The sequence below is a fragment of the Nomascus leucogenys genome, chromosome 1a, assembly GCF_006542625.1.
Source record: "Nomascus leucogenys isolate Asia chromosome 1a, Asia_NLE_v1, whole genome shotgun sequence".
NCBI classification, from domain to species: Eukaryota; Metazoa; Chordata; class Mammalia; order Primates; family Hylobatidae; genus Nomascus; species Nomascus leucogenys.
The window spans coordinates 44,757,609-44,781,005 of NC_044381.1; the positions used below are offsets into that span (position 1 = coordinate 44,757,609).

Sequence of the window (23,397 nt, forward strand, 5' to 3'; positions counted from 1 at the left end):
TACTGAGCCCCTGGCAACCACCATCCTACTTTCTGTCTCTAGTGACACGTACCTTTTGGGTAGGATGAATAATGTGTTTTTCTTTGTTGTAGGAAGGATCCGAAGATAAAGCTTCAGAAGATGGTATACTAACATTTTTAGAATCTGCTGATGAAGCAATGGTCTTTAAGTTTATCATAGAAGTAACATTTTTAGGGGCTGGTGACAGTTCTGTAGATAACGTCTGTCGAACAACATAACCCATTGGTGTCCAAGATAACTCTGCTCAAAGATAACCAAAATTGTTGAACAATCTCAAAGGTAAAATAGAAATTCCTTAGTTACTCAAACATGCATTACATGAGGTAACTGCTCAGAGCATCATTAAATGTAGGCTATCATTTAAAACATCCTCTTGGAAACCACAATAATCACTAAACTTGTTTTTATTCTTGGGGCATGCATGCTGCATTTTTTTCCCTTTTAACTTGTAAGGTTAATTTTCCTGGAAACTGGTTTTTTAACCTGGGGGTTGGAAGTGGGTAGACAAACAGTAGTTTTAGTTAAAAAACAACAATCCACAATAAATGTCCACGTGGCAAGCACACAGAATTAACGAACTAAAGATCAAATTTTGGCCCTACTAACCTTGAAGTGTACCTTTAACATCAGAAGTCAAAGATCACTAGACTTCAGCTATCACAATAACTGGTAATTTATTTCTTTTAGAACAGAGGCATAAGTACAGCAACACTACTCCTTTAGGTGCCCATGAAACTCTATATACAGACAAAACAAAAAGACATCTATCAGGACATAGGCAGGTGAACACCTGTCAGCAGCCTGTGGCTACCCCCAAGGGTAAAACAGACTGTTCCCCTCACTAGAGAACTACACATCCTCAGAGCAGCCTGTGAAGTACAGATCATTACTCAACCACATACATATCAAACATGAGAACACAAAAGAAAATACCCTATGAATAAATTTGGAATCATTTTGTAAAAATGTCTCTGTTAGGACAAGCTACTGTAAAAATTTCAAAGCAGGGTACATGGAACTCTCTCTGAATATATTACTTCCTGGCCAGGACAGGACAGATGAGCAGTCCTTACAGTGTGGCAGGAGGCTCCCATGACCCTTGTAGGTGTCTATGGAGTCAAAACCGTTCTGGAGTACAAATGCATTAGTTGCCTTCCTTACTCTCCCTCTCTCACGAGAACACCTGGGAGTCTTCCAAATGCTGTATGAGGCAGGACCATGAGGCAGGTGAATGCCACGGCAGATCTACAGAGCCAGATGGCAGAGCTGCACAAGTGGAAAGCAAGGCTGCTCTCTGCACCACAGCTTTTTAATTTTGAAAAATGGTTTTCCTAAAAATATGCTATCTTAAAATGCAATATGCTTATTATTGTTATTTTTAAGCAAATTTGTTTGAACTTTGAATAGGGCAAATGTTGACAGGTATCACCCAAATAAACAAGAGCTCTTTGAGGTTCTCAATCTTTAAGGTTCTCAAAAACTTTTGAGAATAGGCAATACTAAAGGAAGTAGTCACTGCTGAGTTCATAAAATTTCTCACTGAACGGGATGTGTACTTCACTTAGAATTCTTGTCTCTTATTTTATACTCTTTGTGTGTGCATGTGGGATCTCATTTACTTAACTTTCCAAACTAACATTGATGTTAGGTTACCCACAACTCATTAGCTGTCTTGAGGCTTTACAACAAAAATCATTTCAACTGCACTGGGGTTAAAAATGAACTTAGAATATATTGACATTTTAAAAATTAATATTTTTGCAGCCACTTTTACCTCTTGTACATGAAGGAGAATTGGTAGCGGCATTAGCAGTTACAGATTCATTTGGGTTATTTTTCACCACTATTTCACCCTAAAAAGCAAACACATTAGATGTCATCAGAGAAATGCAAACTAAAACAAGGAGATAACACTACACATCAAAATCCAGAACACTTTGACAACAGAAATCCTTATTCATTGCTGGTGAGAATGAAAAATGATACAGCCACTTTGGGAGATATTTAATAGTTTAGCAATTCCTTATAAAACTAACCATACTCTTACCATATGATCTAGCCAATGCACTCCTTGGTAATTATCCAAAGGAGGTGAAAACTTATGTACACACAAAAACCTGCACACGGATGTTTATAGCAGCTTTACTCATAACTGCCACAACTTGGAGGCAGCCAAGATGTCCTTAAGTAGGTGAATAGGTAAACTGTGGTATATCCAGATGATGAACTATTATGGACCCTTGAAAGAAATGAACTACCAAAGCCATGAAAAGACATGGAAGAAACTTAAATGCACATTTCTAAGGAAAGAAGCCAATCTAAAAGGGCTACATATTATATGATTCCAACTATATGACATTCTAGAAAAGACAAAACTGTGGAGACAATAAAAAGATAGTAGTTAGCAGGGGTTGAGGGGAGGGAGGAATAAACAGGTGAAGCACAGAAGATTTTTAGGGCAGTGAAACCACTCTGTACCATACTACTCTGGTAGACACACATCATTATGCATTTCCCCAAACTCTTAGAAATTACAACACCAACAGTGAACCCTAATGCAAATGATGGGCTTTGGGTGATGATGACATGTCAATGCAGGTCATCAATTGTAACAAATGCATTACTCTGGCACAAAATGTTGATAATGAAGGAGGCTGTGTGTGTGTGTGTGTGTGTGTGTGCAGGCAAGGGGCATATGGGAAATCTCTGTACTTTCCTTTCAACTTTGCTGTGAACCTAAAACTGCTCTCGAACATAAAATCTATTTTTTTAAAAAAGCCAAAGCAGTTACTTTCCATTTCAAATTCAAAGCAATCACTTAATTTTAAAATATAGCTTCCTTTGCTATTCTTAAAATCTGCAAAATATATGCTAATTAAAATTCCAAAATATATAAGTACATAAAGTGAAAAGTTAAATTACTTCCTTCAACCAAATCTCACTCCCTAGAGGAAAACACCACCCACATCTGTAGCTTCATTAGTATCCTTCTACTTCTTTGCCTATGATATAAACATTTGTGTATTATATTTTTATATGGATTCCCATAATGGAATCACACCACACATAATATTGTGGCAACTTTTAAAAAAACTTTAACATACTACTGACAAACTTTCCAAGTTGGCACAGATGCACCACACAATTCTTAAAGCTGCAATGATTCCATGTAAATGCGAAAGCCATCATTCACTAGGCCCACACACCAAAGTTCAACAGTCCATCAAAATGTCTACAAAGACAACAAATGTAAGCCTGCAATGTATGCCCTGTTTTACGAAGACAGAAAGCTGTCTCACTTATTAAACATAAGACATATAATGACGCTATGTGTATGGGGGGGTCAAGTATATTAAAAGGCTCCTCCAAGTGACTAACACCAGAGGTAAAAGTAAATTAAAAGATTCAAAGTTGAATCCATTAAGTAGATAATGGACTTAAAATAATTTTTAAAATTCATATGCTTCACAAATTTACCCATTTGCCAATTCATAACGAGTCCAGGAATAAAAAATAATATTAAAACACAGCCTGCTCTTTTAGTAAACATAACTTTTATGCTCACCAAGGCCAATAAAAAATTAGAAATAGCTTACCTGTTCAAGAATGGTTAAATAAATTATACCTATCAGTATGAGAGACCCAATGCAAGTCGTTTTCAAAAAATACTTAATGACATGGAAAAAATACCAACAAAGTTTTAAACAATTCAAACATAAGACTGTACGTATTTATAATCTCTAGGTGAAGGAAATTCCCACAATAGACCATTTTTAAAAGAGTATGTGTTAAGCATGCTTTTCTTTTGGTTGTACAATTTCAGACAAATATATATATTTTTTGTCATTTACAGACATTACTAATATCATCAGGAAAAAGTTTCTTTTAGAAGGAAAATAAATTTTTAAAAAGCCCACACATACTTCAAGAGTGTATGTGACTCTATTAATAGAGCAATCAGTAGGTATATCTTCTATCTTACTTCATATGTTCAAACACATTAACAGTCACATGTAACAAGTGACCTTGATATAAAACACCAGTCACACTCCTGCTCACTCCACGAGCCGACCCTGAGGCTTACACAGCATCCTGGACTACTTCTGTAGGACACTCATGAGAGCTGTACGTGATGAAGACCGGGAGCCCTGTGGCTATTCAGCTACCGCACAAACCCAGCCTGGAGCCCCTGGAGCAGGCCAGATGGAACTATGATTTTTTAGATAGCCATCAGTTGGCCTGACTTCTCCCAGCTCTTTGACAGGAAAGCACCATGCTACAACAGTGGGAGGGTACAACTGTATGAGGGTCCTGCATGCAAACTGCTACACAATGGCGTATCTTCTGCACATTACCAACAACTGTCACTGAGCCTTCAGGCCTTAGTGTCCAGGCACCTAACAGAAGTCCAAGGGCAGGAAACAAATCCTTTCTCAATTCAAGAGGTAAAGTGAATGGGTGAGGCCTGTTTTCTTTATCTTTCTTCTTTCTGCTTGCCTTCGTACTGGCATGTACTCCACTGCTCCTTCAGTGGAAATTCATCAGAAGCCATTTTAGGAACTACTAACCAGACACTATTTCTTCCTCGAAGTCTCAAATCAATCCATTTGAGAGAAATGCCTCAACTTGGTGGACTAAAAATTTGAGATCAAATGTTGAACAAAGTGAAATACCTGCTGTAATAAGTTTTCCTGAATTTGCTGCATCATTAACAAGACAAAGATGTAGATAAAAGCCTGGAAAATTCAGAAGTTACACTATGCAGTTTTAAATATTACTACAGTTAAGTCCTCACTTAGCACCATGGACAGGTTCTTGGAAACTGTGACTTTAAACAAAACAACATAAAACAAAACCAATTCCTTTTTTTCATCACCATCATAATGAAATGATGGTGAAGAAAATGTTACTGGAGGACCTACTATACAGCCTTTCATTTAAAGTTGCAGTTTCCAAGAACCTATTGACAACATTATGTGAGGACTTAATGTATTTCAATTTTTAAAAAAGTCTTTTTTTTTCTGTATTGGAAAAAGTGCTATCAGCATGTTAGAAGTAGTGTGTTGAAAATGGGCTGCCAAAGCAGCTAGACTCTGTTAGAACCTTTCCCTTCTGAGCAACCACAATACCTTTCAGCTACCATATAAAAAGGAGTATACTAGGTTGGGCACGGTGGCTCAAGCCTGTAATCCCAGCACTTTCGGAGGCCGAGGCAGGTGGATCACCTGAGGTCAGGAGTTTGAGACCAGCCAGACCAATATGGTGAAACCCCATCACTACTAAAAATACAACAAAATTAGCCAGATGTGGTAGCATGTACCTGTAGTCCCAGCTACTCAGGAGGCTGAGGGAGGAGAATTGCTTGAACCCGGAAGGCAGGGATTGTAGTGAGCCAAGAAGCCAAGATCGCGCCACTGCACTTCAGCCTGGGCGACAGAGTGAGACTCCCTCCCCGCAAAAAAAAAAGGTATACTAGGTGATTCTTTTAAAACAATAGCTACAGCCAGGCGCAGTGGCGTGGGTGGCTCACGCCTATAATCCTAGCACTTTGGGAGGCCCAGGTGGGCGGATTGCCTTAGCTCAGGAGTTGAAGACCAGCCTGGGCAACATGGTGAAACCCCGTCTCTACTAAAATACAAAAAAAAAATTAGCCTGCGTGGCAGCGTGCGCCTGTAGTCCCAGCTACTCGAGAGGCTGAGGCAGGAGAATTGCTTGAACCCAGGAGGCGGAGGTTGCAGTGAGCCGAGATCGTGCCACTGCACTCCAGCCTGGTGACAGAGCGAGACTCCATTTCAAAAAAAAACACACACAAATTAAACAATAGCTGCACTAGATGTTACAGCCTCATTATAAACTGTTCAAACAAAGAAGGTTATCTAAGTGCACAATGAAAGGCTTCCCCCAATACATCCTTCCCAGCTCCATGGACATCAAAGCCCACAGCAAGATTTAATGTGTAATGTTTGAGGTGAGACAATTTAAAAAGTGTGTACCAAGGAAAAAGAAAAGGTAGAGAGAAACCCTCACCTCACCTTTGATAACACTGCAGCTGGTTTTACTACTTCTCTTAGAAGAGAAATGTCGGTAGAGGCAGAGTGGACAGGTCCCCACTTGGGTTGCTTCTGTATCTCTGACATATTGTTCTCTGCACCTTGCAGTTCAGGAAAGTCCAGTGTGGTAAATTCAAACTCAGGTTTGGAGGTAGATACATTTTTTGCAATGATTCTGGATTTCCTGTCTGTTCGCTTATGGTAACCATCTGTAATTACAAAATTAAAAGAGTAAAAATTTAGTTACTGTTTGATGACCAGTACTCAAGCAAAAATTGCAGAGTACAAAGAGTATTGCTATTGATGCAACAGGTTGTTGTCAAAACACCATAACTCTTACCAGTATTGTTCACCTTCCTTTGTAAAAGTATAAAGTTTAAATGACCATAAGTATCAATCACTCTGGTTGGGCCATCGTGCAGAAAAACCAAAATGCACTGTACATTTTAGGAGTATGTACAGTCATGCGCCACATAATGATGGTCCGGTCAACAATGGATTATGTATACAACAGCCCCATAAGATTGTAATGAAGCCGAAAAATTCCTATTGTCTACTGGTAATGTCATGGTGCAATTACTCACATTTGTGGTGATGCTGGTGTAAACAAACCTACTGAGCTAAGAGGCATATAAAAGTATAGTACATGTGATGATGTACAGTACATAATACTCGATAATAATAAACAACTATGTCACTAGTTTATGTATGTATTATACTTTTTATCTTTGGAGTATATACTCCCTCTACTTACAAAAGAAAAATTTGGCCAGGGCAAGGTGGCTCACGCCTTAATCCCAGCACTTTGGGAGGCTGAAGCAGGCAGATCACTTGCAGCCATGAGTTCCAGACCAGCCTGGCCAATATGGTAAAACCCCAACTCTATCGAAAATACAAAAATTAGCTGGGTGTGGGGGCGCATGCCCCCTAGCTACTTGGGAGGCTGTAATCCTTGGGAGGCTGAGGCACAAGAATTGCTTGAACTTGGGAGGCAGAGGTTGCAGTGAGCCAAGATGGCGCCATTGCACTCCAGCCTGTGTAACACAGTGAGACTCTGTCTCAAAAAAAAAAAAAAAAAAAAACACAAAACGACAAAAGAAAAACTTAAGTATAAAGCAGCTTCAGGCATGTCCCTCAGGAGGGATTCCAGAACAAGGCATTGTTATCACAGGAGATGACAGCTCCACGCGTGTTACTGTCCCTGAAGACCTTCCAGTGGGACAATATGTGGAGGTGGAAGACAGTGATACAGATGATTCTGACCCTGTACAGGCCTAGGCTAATGTGTGTGGTTGTGTCTTCATTTTTAATTAAAAAGTGTAGAAAGTTAAAAAAAAAAATTAACAGAAAAAAGCTTATAGAATAAGGATGTAAAGAAAGGAAATATTTTTGTCCAAGCCAAGTTATTTTTGGTTTTTCTGCATGTTTGTGTTTTATTACAAAAGGTAAGTGTTATTACAAGAGTCAGAAAGTTAAAAAATTAAAAATTTATAAACTAAAAAAGTTACAGTAAGCTAAGGTTAATTATTGAAAAAAATACTTTTATAAATTTCATGTAGCCTAAGTGTACAATGTTTAGAAAGTCTACAACAGTGTACAGTAACGCCCTAGGCCTTCATGCTCACCCACCACTCACTCACCGAATCACCCAGAGCAACTTCCAGTTCTGCCAGCTCCATTCATGGTAAGTGCCCTATACGGGTAAAACATTTTGCATCTTTTTACTATATTTTTGCTGTACCTTTTCTATACTTTGATGCACAAATACTTACCACTATTTTACAGCTGCCTACAGTATTCAGTACAACAATATGGTGTAAAGGTTTATAACCTAGGAACAATAGGCTATATCATATAGCCTAGCTAGGTGGTCGGCTATACCATCTAGGTCTGTGTAAGTACACTCTAAGTGTTCCCGCAATGACGAAATCACCTAATGGCACATTTCTCAGAATGTGTCCCCGTCAGTAAGTGAGGCATGACTATAATTCTAAGGCTGATGAAATAGCTAGCTTAACCTGATTGTGCAGCTGGGCATTTTAATTATTCTTTTTAGACATTTTATAGTATTGCAAATTTAAAGGGACTCTAATGAATTTTCTGTGCTAGTAAACTTTCCATCTTTCAGTTTGCTGGAATAAACTAGAGGGAAGCAGGTAGCATAAAACGCATAACCTCTTTCCCATCTTTTTCCTGAAATGCAATGGATAAGGTAGGCTGTAGCTACATGAAGCCCCTCATTTAATTTTAAGACCAGAGTTACTACAGTTAATAAACGTCCCTTGTACCAGACGGTTTATGAGTGAAGTCAATGAAAAGAGAAAAATGTATATACCAAGTAATACAAATTATAGGCACTTAAGATCCCACAATGCAACAGGTACCAAATAATAATCCCATTCCTGGGAAGAAAGACCTCTAGAATTGCTCAGGAAGTCCGACGCCCTAAGCTGTGTCAGACCCAGGTCTCATTTCTTGGAGTAGTTACAATGAACAAGCCCATAGAAACAGCTGTATACACAGCAGGAATGTTTCTCGGGCACATGGAGTAGGCTCACATTATATTACATTGTCGGTTATTTTTACCTGATTTCAAACTATTCTCAGCATAAATGGACAAATGATGTGAACCTCTAGCTGATTTTATCTCAGATGATATAGTTCCATCAGCCCTTTCACTGTCAAACTTTTGCTGATCATACGTTTTTTTCTCATCATAGGTTTTTTTCTGCAGAAAAGATTAAAAAGCAACATGAAATAAAACCACCACTATAAAAAAGGTTTAAAGTAGCAAAATATTAAGTATTCACAATTCAATCATTTTTTAAAAGGTTAAATACAAAAAAATACATAATACTTAAATATAATGTACAAATTTACCATTTCTTTACATTTTAAACATTAAAGCAACCAACTGAAGGACACAACAAAACAACATCATTACTCACCTTAAACAGAGCTTTCATTTCTTGTGGGAGAGGGCACATGTTCTCATTTCGATGCTTCACTGTTTGAAACCCTTGGTAACAACTGGGTTGGTTATAATGATACTGGGAGCCAAGCACTGAGTAAACATTCTGTGTGGAGTCAAGGGTATAAGGAGAATAGGCATATGGATGAAGAGTTATCTCAGAAGATAAATACTGAGGTGGAAAAGTTGAAGCTCCAAAGGCCATGTCTTCAGTATATATTTTCTGCCTAAGTAAAAAGTGTAAACTTTAGTTGTAGATTTCATACTGCAAACCAAGAAGCTTTTCTGTAATTAATTCAAATTTTTTCAAGGTTTTCTGTAACTAATTCAAACTTAACATTTAATATTTTTGAGACCATTCACTCTAGCATTGAAATAATCCCTAATTAAAAGCCAAGTAAAATCTGAGAATTTCTTTCTCGCCCTGCAAAGAAAGATGTTGACTCTATTTTTTTTATTAATGAGCTGGAAGTCCGTAAGAAACATCAACAGAGCCTGAAGATGCTCCAGCAGCTTTTCACTCAACTGCTACCAAGTATTTAGGAAAGCCTCTCCCAGCAACCCTGGCCAAAATGCCCCTAAAGACCATTCTCTCTGCTCGGGGGAGACCCAACAGCCTGCAATGCCTCCATCAGGGCTCCTGCAAATGGTTTTCTCCAGCCCTTCCCTGCTCCAAGCCCACCATGACATCCTGCGCTTTGCTAACAGGGCCAGAGCACAAAGCAGACACTGCACAGCACCGTGGATGGAAACTACACACTTTACTAACAGATGGACAACAGCTTTGAAAGTTGCTATTGCCTCAATTTATCCCAAGCTGCTAGACTAAACCAAAATATAATTTAACACTAATTTTTCTTTTTTAGCCAATTTGATACAAGGCTACAGGTTTCAACCTTTTTCCCATGAAAGCTGATACTTCTGGCTCCACTTCCCTTTGCCCCTTTCCCACCAATGGCTTCCAGGTCTCCCAGGACCTCCTTTTTGCCTCTTCTTCCAGGCACCTGTTGGGTCTGGCTTGACCATCACATGACTTGAAAAGCTCCCTGGCCTTTTCAAGTCATATCACATGACTTTGCTCACCTGGCTCTCACCTGCCCTCCAAGGCTCTATCTCTGACTCTTTCCCTGGTGCAGTCTCCTCTGCACCCTCCTTATCTCACCCATCTGACACATTCTGAGTCAGAACCTCTTATCTTTCTGCTTAGGACTTGACATAAATATAAACAATCCAGCACCTTCCCTAGTCCAGGCCTCCATCTCCAACTTTCAGGTCATTTCCACTTACTATTTCACTTTTTCCCGATTCCGCACATATAAATCCCAGATTTAACATCCATTCCCCAAAACAGCCCCATTTACAACTTCTGTTCTCATGGATGATCCTAAAATTATTTCCATGTATTCAACCGAATATTTTTGTAACATCTTTCCCACCAAAACCTGTACGGACAATCATGGGGTTCTTTTTTATTTCAACAATTCTCTCATGTAGTTTCCTTACTATTTCCAGTGCCTAGAACCTGGTCAAAGCCTTCAAGCCCCTCTTCTTTAAAAATCTTTCCGAAATTCAGGAGTAATTACAATAACCCCATTTAAGACACTACCAAAAGTTCCCTATTGCCTACCCAGCAAACCTAAAACTTTTCAGCTGTACTATGCAGGCTTCCAATCTACTTACAGCTTCCCCCCAAAATTATCACTTTATTTCTCTACTATCTCGCAAACATATCATGCACATGGTCCCTTCGACCCAAAGGGGATGCAGTTTCTCCTCCACCCACCAAGCCACGTGCTCAGCTGTACGATGTTGTATACCACTAGTTCTTCTCATAGCTGATCTGCTTTAACTCAAAAGCATCAATTGGTACTAAAATTTTCACAGTATATTGACAGATGGTGAAAATGCTCAACTACCTCTTGTCAATAGCAGTAGCAATTCTGGAGAACAGCACGTTAATTCTGGTTCTGGTGCTACCTATTTGAATTAGCATGAACAGACATTTCTAGCTTCAGTTTCCTATGTGCAAAAATAACATTACATTTGCCTGCCACCTCATGGATTGTAGAAACCATGAAAGAAGTGAAAGTATACAATAATACCCAAACAAAAGGCACACACCCTCATACACAGGTTGCACAGGACTTTTCACAAAGGATGTAACATGACAATGGACATTACTTGGAAGAAACTTATTTTGTTTGCATAGGCAAATTTGTTCATTGCATCAGTAAATAATCGGTATTTTCCAAACATGGCAAATGTTATCTATCAGACTACTTCTGATTTCTTTGTCTTGTCCTATAACATAAATATGGAAGAGTCTGGTATGTTCATGTTCATCTCCATCACTTCAAAACTATGGAAGACTTTCAATAATTAATTCCAAATGAATAAATGAGCATCTTTGAGTGCACTGTGAAAGGTACTGGAGGAGGACAGATTCTGTAAAAGGTTACTATACCTTCTTTAAGGACAGATGAGGGAAGGGGACAGACAAAGATGACTTAAGATGCTATGTAGTTGAACAAGTAAGAAAGAGGAAATAGTTGTTTCAGAAACTTCTATTCCTTTTGTCACAGCAGCAACAGATCTCCATTTACATGTAATCTGACTATAGCAATGCAATTTTTAATCTATATTAGAATTGCCCAATCAATTCTCAACCATGTGAAGTCTCATTATTTCATCCCCACTTTAAAGGCTCTTTTCCTTTCTAACTCTTCCTCTTCAACTTAATGCCTTCCTTATCCTTGTTTTCTTGCCAGGCATGAATACTTTTCTTGGTCATAAACCAAAGCTAAAAAAGAAGAGTTAAGAAAACTTGTTTTTTTTTTTTGTTTTTGTTTTATTTCCAGACATAGTCTTGTTCTGTTGCCCAGGCTGGAGTGCACTGGCGCAGTCTTGGCTCACTGCAACCTCCACCTCCCAGGTTCAAGCAATTCTCTACCTCAGCCTCCCGAGTAACTGGGATTACAGGCGCCTGCCACCACACCCGGCTAATTTTTGTATTTTTGTAGTAGAGATGGGGTTTCACCATGTTGGTCAGGCTGGTCTTGAACTCCTGACCTCGTGATCCACCCGCCTTGGCCTCCCAAAGTGCTGGGATTACAGGCATGAGCCACCACGCCCGGCCAAGAAAACTAATTTTTAAATTCAGCACTGCCCATTCTTGAGTCTCTGATTAGTCTCCACTCATGTTACTGCCAAAATGTTGCTTTAGACATGTGAATGTTTACCACCACTATTTTGAGTAACTAAATACCACCTAGCAGATGGCTTTGAGTTCTTGTCACTGAGATGTATTTTTGTATTTTGTTATGTGAGACACTCAAGGTAGGGAACACTCAAGTGAGACCCATGCCAAAATAATGGATGAAATACAGTGGAAAAATAAGAGTATTCCTACTAAAGACCAAATTCCAGCACATAAAGGTAGTGTTTCAACTTTCGTCAAAAAAATACAACTTTCAGTATTTCCTAAATACAACAGACAACTCAATCATTTTCTTATTCATTACAATTATCATTCTTGCAAATATAATTCTAGAATTTATATACAGTACAAACTATTTTTAATTACACCATGTAGGCACAAATAAAAGGAAACAAGTTGGAATCATATCAAAGAAGAAAAAACCACAAGGATTCTTAGAACTACACCTGATGCAAATCTTAAAACTAGATCTACAAATAAATCTACACAATTACGTCAAAGATTAATACTTTTTTATCTAAATTCAGCTACAAGAGGAAGCCATTTTGTAAACCTAGAGAACGAATCTTAAGAAGGAAAAGAAAATGTAAGGAAAAATGTAAACCTTCTTTCAACTCAAATTTAGAAGAACTTAAACCTGAAATGTGTAAAATTCATCTCCATATAACAGATATAAAGTAAAATGGTGGAAAGCAAAAGTCAACAATTTCCAAAAAAATTATCCACACAGAGGCAGCTATGGTTGCTAGTCCCCTCCCCTTCCCTCAACAAGATTTTAAAATGTTAACCTTAAAAAGGAGGAGTATGTTTATTTGGTCCTTCCTTTGCCCTTCCCTCCACATTTCATCTCCCATTAGATATATGATATATTTTTAAACCATATGAACAAATGAACCTTGAAACGGGATTTTTTTTTTTTTTTTTTTGAGACAGAGTCTCACTCTGTCAACCAGGCTTGAGTGTAGTGGTGCTATCTCGGCCCACTGCAACCTCTGCCTCCCGGGTTCAAGGGATTCTCCTGCCCCAGTCTCCCGAATACCTGGGATTAAAGGTGTCCACCACCATACCTGGTTAATTTTTGTATTTTTGTGGAGACGGGGTTTCACCATGTTGGTCAGGCTGGTCTTGAACTCCTGACCTCAGGTGATCCACCTGCCTCGGCCTCCCAAAGTGCTGGGATTACAGGCGTGAGCCACAGCGCCTGGCCTGAAACTGCATTTCTTACTAACAAATGCAATGCAGTCTCTACCATTTCTTTGCCGAAAATAACAATGAGTATGAAGGAAAAAAAGGGGAGTTAAAGCTTCTGTTTTTGGCACAGGATACAGTTAAGTTGTGCTACTAGCTCAGACTCTTCTTGGTTGAAGAGCATTCTCTCATCTGCAGAACTTTAGTGCAGCAACCGCCGAGTATTTGAAAGTCTAATCACCATTAAATCCAAAATGTAAGCCCCTAGGTAAGACGTTTAGAAAGATACATACTCGGTCACTGGTGGCTCCTGAACAAACGGATAGTATGTGGCTGCAGAGCTGGGGAAGACACATGCTTCTGAGGACTCTAACCATGCCACATTGAGCCCGGCAAATCTGGGGACAAATGGTTTGACATCGGCTGATAACTTGATGCCCTGAGGAAAAATACGAGGTTTTGGCTACAAACATTCAGAGATCAAGCAAATATAAACAAACAAAAAGACCCAAGAGGCGTTCCTAATAGCCCCAGAAATTTTCCCGATGTTGTTTAAAAACTTCTGCCTCGTAAAGACAAGAACCTGCTTGCTAACGATTTCTCCCCGATGCTTTTTTTGTTAGAAAAGGCAGTAGTTCAAACATTAAAAGTGAAAAATAAGGACAACCAATTCAAGTGGAAATAAAATTTAACACAGATTATATAGTTAAGATCTTGGAATAAGGGTGTTTTTAACACAGATTCACTTAGAAATAATAGAACTGCACACAGTACAACTACTGCAGTCAAATATACACGTGGAATGTTTAACTACTGCACCCAAAACACACTGCAGACGTTTATTTCCATTACATTTTCTTGAAAAAGTTGCACAAAAGCATATGCATTTTACTCATGAACCACTAAGTCTTGCTTTATTGAAATATCAGACCTTGCTTTGCTAGAAAGTATTATCACCACGAGCCTTTGAAATCTGAATTCAGTAAGATTTCTTTTAGTTTTTAGTTACGTAGTAAGAGATTTACTTTCACCGAGAATTTTATGGGTCTAAAAATAATGCACGCGATCGCCAGGGCTCCATCTAGTGGTAATGCTGAGTACGTAGAGCGGAGAATGACGTTCAGAAAAACGCAGGGTCCTTTAAAACAATCTATCCGTTCCCAAGAGCGCGGGAAGCTCGCCAGAGTCCCCCCGCCCCGGAGCGCGGGGCTGGGCCGCAGTCACTGCGCTGGGTGACCTCGCACCACAGACGCGGCGCTAACTGTGGGCGGGGTCTGCGGCCGCTGACCACCACCCCAAGGCGGACCCGGGGCGGGGCGCGAAGATCGCGGCCACCCGTTAGGGCGCTCCCGTGCCGTCACCAGCATCCACCCACGCCCGCTGGACCAGCCCCGTCACCGCCCGGCCGAGCCCCCAGTACGAGGCAGGCGGACGGGCTGAGGCTGCCGAGAGCGCCCCCGTCGGCCCGGGCGGCCCTTACCTCGCTTTCGGGCTCCCGCGGCCCCTCCGACGCCATGGCGCGAGGCGCGGAGGAGGCCGCGTCACGGAAGCCAGCAGCCGGCCGTCGGCTGGCCGGACAGACAAAGCGGTTCCGCCCTCGCAGGCGACGCCAGGAAGTGCGTCAAGAAAAGCGACAGAGCCCGCCCTTTCTTCCGGCCGGAAGTACGCGGCGGCGGCACTGGACCTGCGCGGGAAGCGCGTGGAGGGCAGTGGGGAGCTTGCGGGAAATGCGGACCCCCAGGAGTTCTCTGGGGTGGGGACTCACCATAGCTTACGGGAGTCTCAGATCTGTCTTTTAGTGCTGGGATATCCGAGATAGTCTCCACCAAGGCAGTAGCGACTAGAAACAAGAGTTAGGCCGTGATTTACTCTTGTCCCCTGGGCCTCACGAGTCTTAGCGTTAGGACAGGAGCGGGTAGTCTGGAAAGGCCTCTCGCTGAGGTGACCTTTGAGCAGTCACCTGAAGAGGAGATTGATTTACTAATAAGGAAACTGAAGAGGCCGAGATTAATCTCACCCCCGCCACTGCATTTCCCTAAAATGTCCCCAAGATTGGTGACTTACAGGAATTGCATACCCTGTAGGTCCTACAAACCTGGAAAGCCTACAAGACTCTTAATGGTATCCTAAATTTCCAGAAACCCTAAGTTTGGAAGTAGCCACAGAAAATAATTTAAAAATTGCTCGGTTTCTTTCGAAAATTAAAAAAAGTGCCAAGACATGTTCAAGAGATGGAATAGTATAATTTTCACGAGAAAAAAAAAAAGTTCTACACAGAGCAAATTCGTTAAATACTGTGAGAAACATGTAAGGTGCGGCAGGGATAGGAGGTTGACCAAAAGTACAGGGAAGAATGCAGAGTGGATTTCAATAGATGGAGGAGGAACTTTCCTCTCACTCAAAGGCTTGGAGGAAAGTGCAAGTGGATTTAAGGAACAGAAAATGTCAGCAAAATAGGCCATTTGAGGAGTGGGGGTTAGGTTGAGGCAAATTGTAGGTTTCCTGTCCTTTGCACAGACGTTAACTCTACCATTGGATACGAAGTATTTCAAGCAAGTAAGGCAGGTGCAGCTCCAGTTTTTTCAGATTTCTGTCTCGGTGTGTCTCAGTTGACTACACAGCCTCTAGCAGAAGTGAACCTTAGGGTCTGGTCTGGCAAGAATTTATGCTGGAAGTTTAGGGGTAGCTGTCGTCTTCCTTTCAGCACTATTGGGTCTACCCAGAAGTGTAATGAAGTTTACTTGATTTTGTCATGTTTCTGTTGGTTACCCTGGACACATCCTATGGTAGTGGCAGTAGATTTTAGGATGCTGCTAATCACAACCTTCAAAATTTATTGCCCTCATGTGTAAAGACACCCTTTCTTAACCAATGGACCTGATGTATGCTGGCTGCTCATTTAAGATGTTTCTATAGCATAGCAATTAATTAGAATAATTAACTCCAAAACACTTTCCTAGCAGCTAAAAAGGCAAAGGTGTTTTACAGTGTTTTTGAACTTTTAGAAATGTGGTGATACTTTAAACATTATCCCTACTTTGGAAATGTAGGAGAGGATAAAAAAGTTAAGAGGTTTCTCCCAAGACCGCTAGTGGCCAGTGAAGTAGCCCAGATAGTATTAATTTGGGCTTTCCTGTTCTAGACAATTCTCCAGGAATCCAAGAGGTAAAATCTACTTTGGCTTTAGTTTAAACATATCCCTGGTTCTTAATTTCTTCATTAAGTGAATTAAATGGTATCCAGATCATACCACGCTATTTTAAACTCATTTAACATGATCTTTAAGGTAAGTTAACTTCCTCAGAGCTAAAACTGTAACACTGAAATCAATTTCAATAGTCACAAATTAACTGTAAGAAAATATACCTCAAAAACTTGAAACAGTGATAAATGCAACATACAAACTTTATTGAACAAAAGTAACAGGTAAACTCAAACAGGCACTTAAAAGAAAAACTGACTGGAAGAACTTTTATCTTAAACATCTTACAGTAACCTACTTGCAGTTGCATTTAACTGAGCTCTGTTGCTGTGAAGAATAGAGCTCATGCACAGGTATGGATGAAAGATTTGTACATTTCTCAAGTATTCACTGAATACCACCTTATATACACATATACATTAAATTTGAAAAAGATTTGACGATCCCCAGATAAACTTCATTTTTGTTGATCTTTTGGAAGAGGTCGTCTAAAGAGAAGAATATGTGGTTCTGTGGAAAGAAAATGTTTTGAATCATTTTACTATGGTTTTCATATACTCAACAGAAATTCAAAAGCATTCTCAACTAAGCCAGAATAAAATAAACTAAGGCCACTATTAACTGGTTTGAGGTATCTAAAATGAATTTTATTTCAAAGTTACTGTCTACAGTGAATAGACTAAAAGTAAAAAGATTACCTCTTTATAGGGAAAAACACCTCCTTCAAATTACCTACAGGATCTCATACTAACGCTCATCCCCATAGATTGTTTCAATAGGTGGGGCACAGAAATCTACACTTAACTTCTTCAGTTGCTTTTGTATTATCTGGACTGAATTCTAATAGGATTACGTATCTCAATCCCAAGAAAGTGATGAGTCCTTTTAGAGTTTTTGATGCAATGTTTTTCTTTAACAGCAGAGTAGAAGATAGTTTTAGTTCCACCTACTTCAGCTTCTATAGTATGTCTTCAAATTTTGTTCAAAGCATTATAAATGCTGTTAGATTTACTGATAATCCAAATATAGAATTTAACCCACACTGTTTTAGTCTAGAAAACCCACAAAGTTTTAGTAGAGTTTACTATTTAATACCTGAAAAACTTTTGGTTAATACCAAATAGCATAAGGTACCCATAAGCACATTTGAGTTCATATGCTATTACCTCATTTAAACTTCATGTGGTAGATATCCTTTAAAACGGCTGAAGAATCACTTTAAATTAAATCAATTTCCACACACAGAAAAGAACACTTGTCTTGGGATATATTTATGATAAAATGCTTTGGGATACTGTTAACAATAATACAGATTTTAAAATACCTTTTTTTTTTTTTTTTACATTATTTTCCAAGTAGAATGTGTTACTTTCACTCCTGTGGTATTTTATTTACCATAAAATTGGAACTCTCTCCAAAGTCAAGAAATTAGTCATTAAAAAAAAAAACTTATAAGAAGAGCTCCTCTGAGATATCATTTACTGTCAATGATATTTTTAAAATTTTGACAACCATAACCACCAATATTTCAACAATTACTGCTTTACTATAATACAGCGTAGCTTACCTGGCTCATGAATCATGTAATGAACCCAGCCTAGACTCTGTTGGACGCCAAGTCTCCTCCACTCCTCTTCAGACATCAGATGAGTTTTAGGTACTTGTTTGGAAAGTTCTCTTGGTAACATAACATGCCTGTTAAAAGATACAGCCAAGTGTTAGTCCAGTGCCTTTTCTACAACTGTCGCTTTATACATGTACCTTTAGGAACTCTGTTGCTTTAATATTGAGAACTGCACTCTACTACCTTTAATTCTGATATGATGGCCTATGTTCAAATTAGGGTGCTAAGAGCACACAATCCAAAAGCAGAAGGCATTTTTCTAAGGATTAATCTTTTTCTCTTACCACAGAATGCTTACCAGTTGCCTTAATCTTCTTCAGGAATAGAAACCCAAAATGTAAGTTGAACATATGGTTACCAGCCTCCAAATCATAAGCCAACAAGATATAAGAAAACGTGTAACTTATTATGAAAAGTGTTCTCAAAAGGAAAGAACATGCTGAACTCTTTTCTCCTTCTTGTTGAATGCACATTAATACGATCAGGGAGCCAGAGCAGGAATTTAGGACCATAGAAGCAACTGTAAATTGAGAACAGTAAAGCAACAAGAGGTAAAGACCCAGCCTAGTCCCTGACTGTAAAGCTGTTATCCCTGCCCCAGATTATTAGACTTTTATGTAACGAAAAAGTCTAAGTTACAGTTAATTTGGGTTTCCTCTTACTCAACACTAGCTTTGTAGTAGCTACTAGTCCTTGTATGCTCCAGAAGTTGCTTTATACTTCAAGTACTTTGTTCAAAATTAAAAACAAAAAACCACTAACTGTACATACACATTGTGTGCAACCTCACAGTTTTCCAGTTAATTTACTGACCTATATCCAAAACTTACATTGTTCAGTTTCTTAGGCAAGCATAGAATAACCTTCAAAGTTAAACCATCAATATGTACAATTGTAGCAAATCTGTATCATTGTTAACGGTATCCCAAAGCATTCTATCAAAGATTTGCCAAACAAATCTCTTTCCCCAAACTGAATAAGAATTTTTACTCAATTACCATAAAAAGGACTTTATAAAAGTCACAATTCTCAGCTTGATGTTTACCATCTCCAGTAGTACCAACAGTTTTATACTGAACCATCCATAACCACCAACCCAAATTTTTAACCAGTATAAGATACCTGTCTGTGAGTCAGCTGGCTGGCGATGAATCAGGTGCAATCTGGTCACTTTCTGAGACACAGTAAACTGAACCCCTAACCCACTATAAGCACCCAGCTGTCATCAACTTAAATTTTAGTCTGTGGTTAAGTACCAATTTATCTGCAGGGCAAAGTGAGCCTCAGAAAAATTCTATTATGTTGCTAGATTGCCTTAAGGCCACCAAGTCATAGCTTACTACCATTATTTGTAGAGTTTTCATCAATTCCAGTGAACTATATGGTGATTCTTTGTAATTCTTACCAGTTATCACCCACATTCTTGAAATGCTGCTTTAACATCTAACTATTAAGGCTCTACAAATAATGTTATCTTATTTCTATCTTCTATGTTGTTGATTATTCTCAAAGAGAAATGTAGTGCTTTTGTACCTTTTCTATCAAACTTACAGAGTACATAAATCTACCAACGAGTTATTTAGATAGAAGTTACCACCCTTCTCCATAAACACGGAAATAGGCTCTCCTCCATCAGGGTTTCTTTATAAAGGAAAAATGTTTAAGTAGCATCAACACCATATGAGGATTCTACCTGTATTTTGCCACACAGAGATTTCAAACTAACTACATGTAAGGAAAATTATTTCCAAAATCTAACGTTTATTTCAGTTGAAATGCAAAATAGTGCAAGTATTACTAACTTGTAAAGCTGCCCAGAGAAATTAACAGTTTTTCTCTTGCGAAAACAGACTTCCATGATGTGGGGGTGGGGGCACTCACTGTTATTCCCTTAGAAACATTAAGACCCTTACGTAAAAGGACTAGGAAATTAAGTTTGTAATTAAGAAAAATCAAAGAAAGATAGAGATAACTGCACACTGGGAAAAATTAAATACTAGCCTTTGAAATTTACACTGCATGCTGCATCATTACATATTAATACAAACCACCCTAGACTCATGCTTTAGCGGTATATTATCACTAGTTTCCCCTTTAAAATTATCTGTGGAAATTACTATCCTGTTTCATAAACGTTAGTGGCTTGGCCAATTAATACCAGCTCTAATTTTTATTGGATTAAAATAGATCACTTCAGATATGTAAACTTTCTTCTATACATTACCACACACAAATCATTTGATTATATTAAAACTAAAAAATCGACCTACTGCCATCAGAAAGAAGTCTGAGAAATAGCTTCATTTATTTTCAATATTATACCCTAAAAGAAACTTGTACCAACCCTTAAATCCTTATCCTAAACACTTGGCACCAGATGTGTTTCAGAATAATTTTCTAGGTTTTAGTAAGGTTATTACGGTTTACACTGTGTTCATTATTGGATATCCTCAATAGGGCTCTTGATTAACAACGCATAATTGAACACTGCCAGCATTATTACACGATTAGAACTGTATAGTTTGTTATTACTGTAAGGTTAACACAATCTACTTGAAATTTACCTACAGCCAGAAAAACGTTATTTTTCTAGCTAGGAATACAAAAGGGTGCAATTATTACTACCCATAGAAATCTTCAGTAGTCCTCAGGTGAAAACAGACTTCCATGCTACTAGGGAGGGGGAGAAAAAGAGAAACCACCCACTGTTTTGTTCTTTCTTCCTTAAATAGCATTCGGAGAAATCTAACCTACAAAGGCAACAGACAGAAAACAAGGTCACAATTTGGCCAACGATGGCATGGGCTTTATCTCTCCTAAATCTTGGTAGTATCCCAGAACGCAGCGTTGTAGTCACTACCTAGTAAGAAAAAGGGGTTGACTGTTCTGTGAAGCCACGCCCTAAATGAAGTGTCCTGCATACAATAAGGACAACAAATTTTAAATGTCCCTACCCGCTTTCCCCCAATCTAGTTTAATTGGGGGAAGGGGACACGGTCATTTAAAATTTGTCTAATTTTACTGATCGATTACAGCCACTATGTTCTAGTACATTGCTTCAGGACTCAAACGCAAAAGTTTCTCAAAGCCCAAAATTTGACCAGTGTATACTAGCAGAAAACAATGCCCAAAGTCCACTCAAGTTCTTAATCGGCCTTAAAATGAAACTCCTTTAATAATGCCCTCAATTGTATGACTGCGGCCAACCTATAACGGCCCAAATCACCATACCCAGTAAACATTTCCGAATCCCCATCAAGCTGATTTTTCGGGGGGTCGCCCGCAAAGCTTATTCTTATACCACTCACTTCAAAAACAAGAAAAAGTGTTCCTCCATGTTAACAGATGAAAATGACCATTTGACCGTTCTAAACCACAAACTAGTAAAAGCTGCATCACCCCGTCAGCGACAGGGAAAGTGTGTCACGGTTGCTAAAGGAAAAGGACGGCACCAGGTGGGTTTTCCTGGACTGGTTCAAATACCTGGAACTGAAATCAGTTACTGAACGGCCTAATTACTTCCGCCACGGCCGAGAGAAAAGTGACTGGATGGTCACTCCGCGTCGCCGAGGACCCCGTGACCGCCAAGTTGCGCTGGTTCAAACGCGGCCCGGTGGGCGCTCTTCCCTCACCCTTCGCGCACACCGAACAAAGGCCCAACCGGCCGGGCGCGGCCAGGCACCCAACTATGGCCGACTGCGCGGGGCGCCAGGTGGCCGCGACCCCAAACCCCGGCTCTCGCCCTCCGGCCCTGGGCTCCGCCCCCCAGGCCCCGACCCCCCCGACCCTGCTATGTCTGCGTCGCCCCGCCCGCGGGAGCCCTGGCTGAGGGAGCCGGCTCCGGGTCTGAGAAAGGCGCCCACCGGTACTCGTAGTATTCGTCGAAGTACTTGTCCGAGTAGTAGATCTGCTTGTGGGCCATCCTGCTGGCGCGCTGCAGAATACGAAACGAGAGAGCGCGAAGAGCGGGCACAGCAGAAAAGCCCACGTCCGGCCAAGGCAGCGACTCGCCAGAGACTAACGACCACAGTCCCAACGATCCCGATTTGAATCCGACAGCCCGCCGCCGATTGGACAGCAGCGCCGACCAATCACCTTCTGCGGAAGTCGGCCGGCTGTCAGCCTATCGTCGCTGCCGCCTCGCGAAGTTCGCTTCCCGGGTCAGCCAATCAGAGATCTGTTGCGAGGTTGCCCGAGGGAAGATAGGTACGGCACGGGGGCGGGAGAGCCCTTAACTGGCAAGGGCGTGGCAAGAGGAGGGCGAAGTCGGGACGTTAATGGCCGCAGACCGCGTGCGTAGGAACGTGGAAAGCTCCAGGACACGGAACCGTTGGGGCGGAGGACCTGAAGGCGGAGTGAGGTAGCACGGGGTTTGGTGATGACGTAGTCGGTCGAGCCCGGAAGCGTGGGCCACAGGGCTTTGAGCGGAAGCTGTCGACCTTGCGCGGTGATGGCAGTCCTCGTGACGCCTTATATTCCCTCAGGCTCGAGCCAGGAGCCTGGGTCCACTTTGAAAAGTAGTAAAAGGCAGAAATGTTCTGCGGTGTGAGGGGGAGGGCGGCTGCGCGGTCGGCTGGGTGAGGGGGGCGCCGGGCGGCTGCGGCGTGGCTGTGTCCCGGACTGCCCTGCGTAGCCGGCCGTTCCGCCGCCTCGTGCAATTGCTGAGCTTCCCGCCTGGCCCGTCGGGGGGTTACTGGCGCCGCCCTAGACGACTGTGTGGAGAATGGAGCCTGCGGAGCCACGCGTATAGAGAGGCCCCGAGCCGGCGCGGTGGCGGCGCGCGCCAGTGGTCCCAGCCACTCGGGAGGCCGAGGTGGAGTGTCGCTTGAGCCCAAGAGTTCTAGACAGGCCTGAGCAACAGAGCCAGACCCTGTCTCCACAAAGAAATAAATAAATGGGCCAGAGACCCAGGATGCTTTCTGTAGCCTAACCTAATGTTCAGAACCAGGGCAGACCCAAGCCATGGAAAGCTTGAGGGAATAAAATAATATTCTGCAGCGGCCAAGAGTAACAATGCTAATTCGTGGATAAGGGGATTTAAAATGATGTTTAACAACTTCTGGTCTTTTAATATTGACCCAGGTTTAAAAACACATGTTCATATAAAAAAAGTTACTGGAAGAA

The 23,397-nt window shown here is 40.7% G+C and overlaps 2 protein-coding genes across 11 annotated transcripts in view; both read right to left on the bottom strand.

Annotated features, from left to right (window-relative positions):
- SECISBP2 (SECIS binding protein 2) overlaps positions 1-15,061 on the bottom strand; it is a 39,945-nt gene extending 24,884 nt beyond the window's left edge. For 3 of the 10 annotated variants that reach the window (XR_004028753.1, XM_003281560.3, XM_030807023.1), the window contains exons 1-7: positions 14,928-15,061; positions 13,741-13,886; positions 9,020-9,269; positions 8,658-8,799; positions 6,054-6,280; positions 1,796-1,874; positions 53-261 (exon numbers count right to left, since the gene is read on the bottom strand). Coding sequence is in view for 9 of the 10 variants with exons in the window: in XM_003281560.3 (XP_003281608.2) it covers positions 53-261; positions 1,796-1,874; positions 6,054-6,280; positions 8,658-8,799; positions 9,020-9,269; positions 13,741-13,886; positions 14,928-14,963 (1,089 nt within the window). In the remaining variant the exon portion in view is untranslated. Of the gene's footprint in view, positions 1-52; positions 262-627; positions 759-1,795; positions 1,875-6,053; positions 6,281-8,657; positions 8,800-9,019; positions 9,270-13,740; positions 13,887-14,927 lie in introns of those variants that run through there. The other 7 variants (XM_030807202.1, XM_030807106.1, XM_030807159.1 and 4 more) reach the window with 5 other exon arrangements.
- A 1,773-nt stretch (positions 15,062-16,834) lies between these two features.
- Positions 16,835-22,305, bottom strand: CKS2 (CDC28 protein kinase regulatory subunit 2). Its single transcript, XM_003281562.4, has 3 exons — positions 22,137-22,305; positions 18,217-18,344; positions 16,835-17,159 (listed from the first exon to the last, which is right to left on the bottom strand). The coding sequence occupies exons 1-3, from the start codon at positions 22,193-22,195 to the stop codon at positions 17,107-17,109; spliced, it is 240 nt and encodes a 79-aa protein (XP_003281610.1). The 5' UTR covers positions 22,196-22,305; the 3' UTR covers positions 16,835-17,106.
- Positions 22,306-23,397: the final 1,092 nt, after the last annotated feature.